The following is a 10,738-nucleotide window of genomic DNA, read 5'->3' as shown; positions in this document are numbered from 1 at the left end:
GGAATTCTGGGAGTTAAAATCCACACAGCTTAAAATTGCCAAGGTTGAGAAATACAGCTCTTCATTTCAATGTATTTCCTATAAATAAATCTCCTTTCTGTTATGCCAATAAAACCTATTCTACTGATCCCAGGCTAGGTCCTGCTCTTAGGAAGGCTTACACACACGAGAGAGAGAGAGAGAGAGTTTCTATTTCCCACAAGTTAGAGAGAATAAGGCATATCAGTGTATATGCCTTGTCTTCTGCTCACCTTCAAGCTGTTAGGAATTCAGATAAAACCTGAAGAATCTGTAATATACTAAAGGCATGGATTTATTATACTCACATGTTGACTCACTAAGGAATATGTTTCCAGAATGAATGGGTACCGTTCTGAGTATATTCTATGCAATTCATAGAATTTATGTTTACATTTTAACTACCTGTTGTTTTCTCACTGATGCCATTGGTACTTTTTGTAATTAGTGTAAATTGAATGCTACTTCATAATAAAAAAAAATAACAGCTTTAAAACAGCAATGCTAGATAGTGATACCACAGACAGATGGAAGGTAAAATGAAGAGGTTTTCTCTGGTAAGTTGCGCTTATAACATAGTTAAGAAAAAAAAATCCTTTAAAATTTAATTAAAAACAAATAAACTACACTGCTTATTAACCATAAATCAATAAAAAATTCCTTGAAATATATTTCCCTAACTAAAGGCCAGATAATCACTGCACAGTTGGAAAATCTGTACTGTTCTGCTGCAGATTAAAGTTTGGTTGACTGGGTTAGGTGAAAATCCCTTTCCTTGATTCTACAATAAATCTTTGAATATTTTGTCTGAGAAGTTATCACAATATTATGCAGCGTAGTGGCAGGAAATCCAACCATGAGCTCCATTTCCTTTTCTATTGTTCTGTGGCTATAAATATATGAGAAACAATGGCTTCCCGCAATAACACAGGAATCCCTGAAGCTGACCTCCTTGTACAACAGGGGTCTTCAAACTTGGCCACTTTAAGACTTGTGGACTTCAACTCCCAGAAATCCCCAGCCAGCCTGGCTGGGGAATTCTGGGAGTTGAAGTCCACAAGTCTTAAAGTGGCCAAGTTTGAGGACCCCTGTTGTACAATGTCACTTACTAGCAGAATTTGCCATGAAACATTGCCGGGATATGCGCTTGCTCAGGGCTGAAATCTTACCCTTGTCAAGAATGCATCACTCCTTTCTCCTCCTCAACCCACATGTCACTTTTCCTCAACGATAAACCCAGATTCCATATTATAATCCACGTCCAGCTCTTACTAGGCCGCCTCACTTGTTTTTCTGCAGTTCTGCTTTATCTAAGCCTCTTCATAATCTTCCACTGGTGCATGGATGCTGCTATTTTGGATGCATGATTAGGTAGGTGGGCATGGAACGGGACATTCTTACAGAGGGTATGGCTGGCTGAAGCTCTGTAGAATTTTACCACATGGTAATATTTTCTATTCCTGTCTACTGCAAAATAAGTCTCACTGAGTTCAGGTTGCAAGCCATCCATGCTACCTTGGAGTAACTCAGCACCGTGTACATGAGAGATATGCTGCTGAGATATCTATATCTATATATCAATATAATCTATCTATATCTATATAGATCAGTGATGGCGAACCTTTTAGAGACCGAGTGCCCAAACTGCAACCCAAAACCCATTTATGCATTGTCGGGTGCCAGGTGGGTGTGGCCCATTGGGTGGGCGTGGCCCATTGGGTGGGTGTGGCCCATTGGGTGGGTGTGGCTGCGGTGGTAACAGCAGACTGGGTGGGACTAAAAAGTTCAATCAATCAATTCCAACTTTGCAAGATCTTTTTTTTTCCCGCGAGAAGTTGAAATTGACTGATTGATTGAACCTTTTTTTTCTGTACACAGCGGCGGAGGCCTAAAGCGAAAAGGGTTTATAAAACCCAGCTGAAGGCCTAGGACTGGGGTGACTGTGCGTGTGCCCACAGAGAGGGCTCTGAGTGCCGTCTCCGGCACCCGTGCCATAGGTTTGCCATCACTGATATAGATAATCTAAGATTCAGTGAAGTGACGTGACAGTGAAGCATATTTTAAGTGCATTTTACTAGACTTATTTTCTCTAGTTAAATATTTCTGTTCAACTAATTTAAACATTTAGGAAAATAACCCCTGCCATTAATTATGCAACATGTAAAGCCAAGAATTTAGCGTGCTGTTTTGACTTACATTTTCCTTTCTAAATTTAAGCCAAACAAGCACTCTAAATTAGAACCCCTATGGGTTTATGGCAGCTGGGATAGTTTCAATTCAAAATCTCTCTCCTTCTCTCTCACTCCCCAAACAACACATTATACAAGAAGTATGTCTCTGGTTTATGTTCCCCAGAGCAAAGCAAGTCAGACTTCAAAGCAATATTCTGCCCACATTTTTATGGCTGGACAGCTACTATCCGTTTTCTCCTTATAAGTCTTTAACTACCAATTCACAAATGACTGAGCTAACTCATCCCCAAACTGGTGACACTGACCACTATTCACCCGTCCCTGAAAGTACATCTGCATAAAATATCCTAGCCAATTATCCAGCCTTAGTTCATCAAATTAAAAAGGCTATCAACTGTTTTAAGAAAAGTAACTAGCAGATTCCCCAGCTTTCCCCCCCCCCTCCACCTTCCACCAACTAGCAGGAAACCAATCATTTTCTGTAATATGGGACAGGTTCAGGCAAATCTAATCATACACGGAGAATAGTATGTTTATTCATCAGTCAAGTTGCCCAGCTAACAGATTCTATTCATGGAGATGGAGAAGAGAGTGAAGCAGAATGGAACATTTCCAGCACTCTTGCTTTATTCAATCCTTCCTCCATACAACGTACCTGTCAAGCTATTTCTGAATACGAGTCTTTTGGTCTCCTAAAAGACCATGACTACACCAAAACATAATAGTGGGGTAATGGTATGTGTGTCCATATGAAAATATGAAAACATGAATAATCTTGTACTTATCTTCAAAGAATAATTTGTTTATGATGATGTAGATCGGGGTGTCCAACCTTGACAACTTTAAGACTCATGGTGGCAGGGGAATTCTGGGAGTTGAAGTCCACAAGTCTTAAAGTTGCTAAGGTAGGACACCACTGATGTAGATACTCCCAGGGTGACTGCAAATGTCTACAATATATCCCCAATTCATTCAGCATTTCACCAGAATTTTGTCAGTTTCAAAGTACTTGGCAATTCTTAAGTTTCTCTTCAAAACAACCCTGCAACAGAGAATAAGCTGGAAATGAACAAGCTGACTAAAGGAGAGTCAACAATAAAGCCTTAACACTAATTTGGAGCAGCTAAACACAACATTACGTTAGTGCTACTGAGGTTTTGCAGGTAGATAGAAAGATTTTTTAATTTCTGCCTTCTCTGTAATATTTTCTTTAGCATCTTGCAGTGTTCCTTGGATATATAATTGTTTTATTTGCTCCAAACAGTTTCTTCTAATAGAACTGAATCCCATCCTTAGTTTTCATTTAAGATTTGATTTTTAGATATTGCACTGAACAGGGATCTAATCCTCTCTTTTTTTTTACTTTCCAGCACTGAAGCAATGGCTATCTTGGGTGAGCATGGTACGGCCCTTCCTAATGGAACAGTCAGCTGGAATGAAACAAACACATCTTGCCCTTGGCCAGAAGACTGGCAATGGTTGTTACGTATCCAGCCTGCCTTTCTCTGGTTTCTTACTATAGCCGGAACAGTGGGGAATATATTTGTTCTCAGTGTCTGGTGCTTCCATAAGAGCCGCTCCACTGTGGCTGAAATTTACCTGGCAAATTTAGCAGCAGCGGACCTTCTGTTGCTCTGTGGATTGCCTTTCTGGGCTATCAATACAGCCAACAACTTCCATTGGCCCTTTGGGCTCATCCTTTGCAAAATCATCAACACATTCCTTGTTATCAACTTATATTCAAGCATTTATTTTGTGGTCATGGTGAGCATTGATCGCTACTTGGCCTTGGTGAAAACAATGTCTCTGGGACGCATGAGACAACCAATGTGTGCCAAATGGATTTGTCTTGTGATTTGGATTTTTGCCCTTTTCCTTTGCTTTCCTACTTTGGCATTCAGGTCATTAAAGGGTGTGAATGCATTTGAGGGCCTGGCCTGTATTTTGGAGTATCCATCTGTTTTTCAGTGGACAATTACCACGGCCGTTTTGCTGAACACAGTGGGCTTTCTGATACCAGTCTGTATCATTACCTACTGTTCTGTTCAAATCATCCACACTTTACAAAACCGTGACACTCAAAAGATCAAAACCATTCAAACTGAGAAAAAAGCCACCATACTGGTTCTTGCAGTCCTTCTTCTGTTTATTATCTGCTGGCTTCCATTCCAGATCACCACATTCATAGACATGTTATTTCAAATAGGTATCATTTCTGGTTGTGATGTAGAAGACGCCGTTGTTGTGGCTAGCCAGATTGGTGTCTATTGTGGTTTCATCAATAGTTGTCTTAATCCAATAGTCTATGTCATCGTGGGTAAACATTTCCGAAAGAAATGCAAGGAAGTTTACTTTGGCAGAGTTCTTCGAAGACCTAGCTCAGCATCATCAATGACAACCATGGAAATTTCCCGTACTCCCTTTTCAGTAGATATTCAAAGGAAAAAATCTGCTGTGAGTTTATCCCAAAAGAATAATTAGCTTATTTCATTAAAAAAAAAGATAAGAGGTTAAGTAAAATTATGGTTTTACGTGGAACCTCATTTTCAGTGATAAAGACTAATGTGTTACGGATTAAAGTTTGGTTTGCATAAGATGCCAGCTCTAGTCAATTAATGGGGCTCAGTTAGTATGTTTGTACATATGTGCTTGTATATATGTGTATGTGAATATCAAATATCTGCATCAGATATCAGATATCCTTTTCAAAAAAAATATTTCTGGAAAGAAAAATCATGTACGTCTTCTATGGTATTTTAGTAGGGAATTCAAAGATGTTCAGATACTTGGGAAATCTTTGGATGCACTCCTTTGTTCTGGAATCCTTGCTCTTCTGCCATAGGAATACCACCCTAACCATTGTATAGGTTCCTTTTGGCTTGAACATGAGAGTAAGCATAAATCCTATTCAGATTGCACAGTGAATATACAAAAAGGAGAAGACAACTGCTGTTGCTGTGACTTCCATGCAAAAAGCTTAACATCTTCAAGTTACAACAAATTTTGTCTCAGCTCCAAGCATTTACTTTCCTGCCAGATAAGGGTAATCAGTTGTGCAACTGTTTACCCATAAGGCCCTTTTAGCAAAGTCTGGTACTCAGTAAGCAGCCCTACCATGAGGAATACTTCAGACCCATACATGTTCAGTTCTTATTCACCATGACAGGGAGCTAAAGCTATACAGCTAGTCCTCAACATACAACCACAATGGAGCCCAAAATTTTTATTGCTAAGTGAAACATTTGTTAAGTGAGTTTTGCTCCATTTTACAACTTTACTTACCACGCTTGTTAAGTGAATCACTGCAGTTGTTAAGTTAGTAACACGGCTGTTAAGTGAATCTGGCTTCCCCATTGATTTTGCTTGTGAAAAGGTTGCAAAAGGTTATTACATGACCCCGGGACACTGCAACCGTCATAAATATGAGCCAGTTGTGAAGCATCTGAATATAAATCACATGACCATAGAGATGCTGCAACGGTCATAAGTGTGAAAAATGGTCATAAGTCACTTTTTCTCTATGTCATTGTAACTTTGAACAATCACTAAATGAACTGTTGTAAGTTGAGGACTCTCTATAATATACCCCTAGAGATGCTTCAGTAGTTCGGTTGTCTAATAAACTGATTACCCTCCACCTGCTCTGTCTATAGAAGTTAATGCGAATGATTGCTAATGGGAATAGCGGGGGGGGGGGGGGAGAGATAGTTATGGGGCATAGGGAAGGATCTGGAAGTACTGGCAATATAGTTCCATGACATCAGCCGACAGAAACCAACAGAACTCTTCTTATTGGTGTGGCTAGCCCTGAATGTAGTAAAAGTGTGAATTGAGAAGTGCCAGATTACCCTTTTTTCCCCTCAGTAAACCACTAGCATCTAGAGAAGAGTCTAAAAGCAGTGATTCTTTTTATCTGAATCCTATTGCGTTGGCAATATACATATAATCAATTGCTCCACCTAACAGGAAGGTGAGTGGAAGGCAGAGCAAGATAGCTATGTTTTGTCAGAGCCCAACTAAGGCAGTGATGGCAAACCTTTTAGAGACCGAGTGCCCAAACTACAACCCAAAACCCACTTATGCATCGTTGGGTGCCGGCTGGGTGTGGCCCATTGGCTGGGTGTGGCCAATTGGTGGGTGTGGCCCACTGGGTAGGTGTGGCTGCGGTGGTAACGGCAGACTGGGTGGGGCTAAAAAGTTCAATCAATCACTTCCAACTTTGCAAGATCTTTTTTTTCCATGAGAACTTGAAATTGACTGATTGATTGAACCTTTTTTTTTTGCACATGGCAGCAGAGGCCTAAAGTGAAAAGGTTTTATAAAACCCAGCTGAAGGCCTAGGACTGGGGCGACAGCACGCGTGCCCATAGAGAGGGCTCTGAGTGCCGCCTCTGGCACCCGTGCCATAGGTTCGCCACCACTGAACTAAGGGTTTCAATTACAAGTGTTACTATTTTAAATGCTGTCTTAACTCAGCTGTAAATCTGTATTTCTTTGAGTGGATTTGTTTGCCACTGAAACTATGAATTATGAATATTTGTGTTGTTTCTATTGTTTTACTTGATTTGCATACATATATGTTTGTAAATATACTCACAAATGCTCATGAACACAAGTACTTTTTTAAATGGTCTATTGCTTTGAAAACAGTTTTGTTTTGTAGAAAATGGCTTTCTCCCATAGAACTACTATGCTGTATCTTGCTCACTTAGGAATCAATCAGTTCTCTAAATTCCAAAATTGTTATATATTATTTTGTAACAAAGGTCTTGAACTGTGCTTAGCACATGTTAAATAAAATTTATATATATGTTAAAATTCTATTTTATTTAATTAGATGTTACTAATCCTAGAGTTTTGTATTTTTTAATATTCTCCATGTAGAGTCCAGAAAAGTAATGGGATGGACACAGCCTATCTATTCAGTAGAACCACCTAGTGTTTTGGTATTACAAATTCATCCCTCCATATATATAATCATGTTGAATTTGTAGCTACATTGAAACTGTATTTGTTCTGAAATAAAGTATTTCATGAAATGTTCAAAAGAATGAATTGAAATTCAGGATGATAATCTGTTGACGTTGTGATTCTCATACCAGGGATATAGCACTGTAAGAGTTGCTGAATTATCTCCCAGAATCTTTCTTTCCTGGTGACTATGGTAGGAATTGTAGATCAAGCACATCTAAGTTGCCCACTAATTCCTAATTTGTAACCTTCATTGTTCACATGTTTTCAGGTATAAAGATATGAACATTTTAAACAGTCTTGTCTAATCTGGAGTCATTCAGGTGCATGGTGCTTCAGATTATATAATCTTCTATCTTAACTCTGGTATCCTGAAAGTATATTGAGATCTAATGACAAATAGCTAAGAGATCCATTGTATGTCAACAAGGTTCTCTAAATCTCAGTTACTTAATGATAACAAAATAGCTGTGCACGTACTTATACTAATGGGTCAAATATTTTTAATCAAGATTTGTTGAATAAATCACAATGGCTGATTTGCACACAAGCTATCATAAATATATTTGCACAATCATAACAGAATAACAGAGCTGGAAGGGACCTTGGAAGTCTTCTAGTCCAACTCCCTGCTCATGTAAGAAACCCTATCCAGGGGTAGTCAACCTCGGCTCTTTTATGACTCATGGACTTCAACTCCCAGAATTCCCGAGTCAGCATAGCTGACTCGGGAATTCTGGGAGTTGAAGTCCATGAGTCATAAAAGAGCCGAGGTTGCCTACCTCTGCCCTATACTATTTCAGACAAATGGTTGTCTAGTCTCATCTTAAAAACCTCCAGTGTTGGAGCATTCACAGCTTCTGGGGGCAGTTTGTTCCACTGATTAATTGTTCTAACAGTCAGGAAATTTCTCCTTAGTTCTAGGTTGCTTCTCTCTTTGATTAGTTTCCATCCATTGCTTATTGTATTGTATATTGTATCATGAAATATGTTTTCCACCAAATAAAAAAATGTAATTATCACTCCAGCAGCAATTTTATTTCTGTAAAGGGCCAGAGAAATGCAAGGGAGCTTGGAAAATAAACATGGGAAGTTGTTTAGTTCTTCAGTCGCTTCTGTCTCTCTCTGACTTGTCAAAGTTGTCCATGAGGTATTTTCTGAGCACTTCATCTCATTCATAATTCCTGTTAACTAGCCCAATTTTTCCTTTCCAATTAAACTCAACATGTGCTGGATCCTAAGCATCCTAGGTTTCTTATACAATTCTCTTTGATAATGAATCAATCAGAAGCAGGCAGCAGGTTTTTAGAAGTTCTGAATAGTCTTGTAGAATATATTTTTACAGTTATCAGTTTTTCCACCATGCTGAATCCACCCATCCTTGCACTAAAGGAAAATATACTGGCCTAAAATTTGCTGACCTTGTTGCCTGTCCCTATCTTATGTCTATTGCCCTCATTTTACTTTGCTGCTGAATGGTGGTACAAAGCGATTGGTAAAATACTCTTTCTTGTTATCTGCTTGCTTTCAGAATGCCACCAGACAGGAAATCATCCATCAATCTTGAATTTTTGAATTTTTGACCAGGTGCTTCTCTTAGGGTTGCCAGGTCTGCTTCCAAAAAATAGCGGACAAGCGGGGGGGGGGGTTAAGTAGTAAAAAAAGTAGACAGTACAGCTTTAGATTACGTACCATTTCATCATAAAGCTTTTGAATAAAAAAAATGTCCACTATTTTGTGAAAAAAAATAGTGAACATAATGTGAAAAAAGTGGACTGTCCACTCAAATAGTGGACACCTGGCAACCCTAGCTTCTCTTGTTCAACTGCTCATGTCAAAGCATGAGAACACACCTCTCAAAGCCTTAAACTGCTGCTAGATTTGCCAAACCATGTTGGTATCCCTTCAAAGCTAGTCAAACAGGTATTGGAAGGCTGAGGGAGGAGCACAATAAAGCAGAAGAGAAGCTTTCTCAAAATCAGATGTCTCTACACTGAGAAACAGTCTACTTTAATAGCAGGAGCTCTGCATCTTTCCCATATGCTTCCCTAGAGAGGGTCTCCATGGAAGGAAACATCTGCTTTAAATGGCTTCCCTAGGAACATATTATTATTTTCAATTTTGTTGTCAAGCCCGATGTAACTAGCAATGAGAAAGTCTGTGGTTCAGACTTTCACATATTGACCTCAATAATTCGTATTAATAACTCACATGCTTCTAAAATTGAAAATAAGTATTTTTACAATGATTTTACTCAACCATAGGATAATGTGTCACTCCACAAACAGTTCAGCAGAGGGTGGAACCAGGGCCAAGCTTAGATTTCATTTCATTTGGTTAAAATTAAGCTTCTTTCATAAGACTATAATGCTGCTCAATTATGTTAAAAATTACAACATGGCAACTGTTTGGAGGGTTAGGATTGCATTTGAGATTTTCAAGAATCTACTCAAGTCTCAGCTTGTCCAACTTCAGGCAAATTAATGTGAAGGTTTATAAAAGCATTCTTCTTTCAGGTATGCTAGATTTCAACCACCAAAGTTGATGACAGCTGGGAATAGTAGGAAGTGAAATCCATCGTCTTAGGCTGACATGGCGTGAAGTTTGATTCATACATTAAGATGGATATTAGCACTGTTCATTGCAACATATTGTCCACCCCTGTACCTGCATCTGTTACTTTGTAAGGCAAAGGACTACTTTATGGACACAATTTCATTTATGCAAAAGGTTCAGCAGGAGAAGCGTAACCAACAAATCTTCCTGCATGCTGGTCTTGATATGATTCAATACGCACATATACCAGAGTTATGCCAAGTCAGGTTCTAAATCCAGATTTAATGGGCTTTGATGAAAATGTAATACAAAAAGTTACTATGTAAGAAATGTGCATGTATTTTGTAATTTATACATGGGGAATGGAATTGCTTCTGGAATAAATTGAAGAACCTAAGCAGAAAGTCCTTTGGATGCACTACTAGCTGTAGCTTTCAAACAATTGTAAAGCAACCCCACATTCTGTTGAAGTCTGTTGAAGCCTCCTATAAAATGCATAACTCTAAGTGTAATATAGGAAACAGTGTCAGCCTTTTTTTAGCTGAATGAGAATAGCTCATTAAAACAAATGTGAAATTAGTGGCTGGCAAATACATTTTCCTGATTTTTCCTCCTCTGCTTTGTTTGATGAAAATGAATTTCCTTTCTAATTACTTTTCAAGGAGAAGAGAATATAGTGAAGCGCTAATGGGTGGAGTGTTATTGTGTCTAGTTAGCTAAAATGGACCAGGTCAATTTCATTTCATCATACAATCATCTCTCCAACTGACTGGAATCTCTTTGGCATCTGATGTTTCAAGTCAGTCCCCCCAAAAAGCTTGGGAAAACTCATTGCAGATTCTTCCATGAAGAACTTTGGAGAAACTATACACCTAATTTCTGTGGCCCGGAAGTTGGTGGAAAATTTCAAAAGGACTTCTATGCTTGGTTCTATATTAAGCCAGTAGGACAGGAATGCAAAATGAATTTTCCATCCCCAGTACTGACTGACTGACTGACTG

The 10,738-nt window shown here is 38.8% G+C and overlaps 1 protein-coding gene across 1 annotated transcript; it reads left to right on the top strand.

Moving 5' to 3' along the window:
* The first annotated feature begins 3,590 nt into the window (after positions 1-3,590).
* On the top strand, positions 3,591-4,692 carry BDKRB2 (bradykinin receptor B2). The gene has a single exon (XM_029285666.1). The coding sequence runs from the start codon at positions 3,591-3,593 to the stop codon at positions 4,689-4,691; it is 1,101 nt and encodes a 366-aa protein (XP_029141499.1). The 3' UTR covers position 4,692.
* Positions 4,693-10,738: the final 6,046 nt, after the last annotated feature.

This window comes from Protobothrops mucrosquamatus, unplaced genomic scaffold (assembly GCF_001527695.2).
Source record: "Protobothrops mucrosquamatus isolate PMUCROS unplaced genomic scaffold, P.Mucros_1.0 scaffold_180, whole genome shotgun sequence".
In the NCBI taxonomy this organism is placed as follows: Eukaryota; Metazoa; Chordata; class Lepidosauria; order Squamata; family Viperidae; genus Protobothrops; species Protobothrops mucrosquamatus.
Note: the sequence above shows the minus strand (reverse complement) of the source record. Positions and strands in the feature narration are given on the sequence as shown.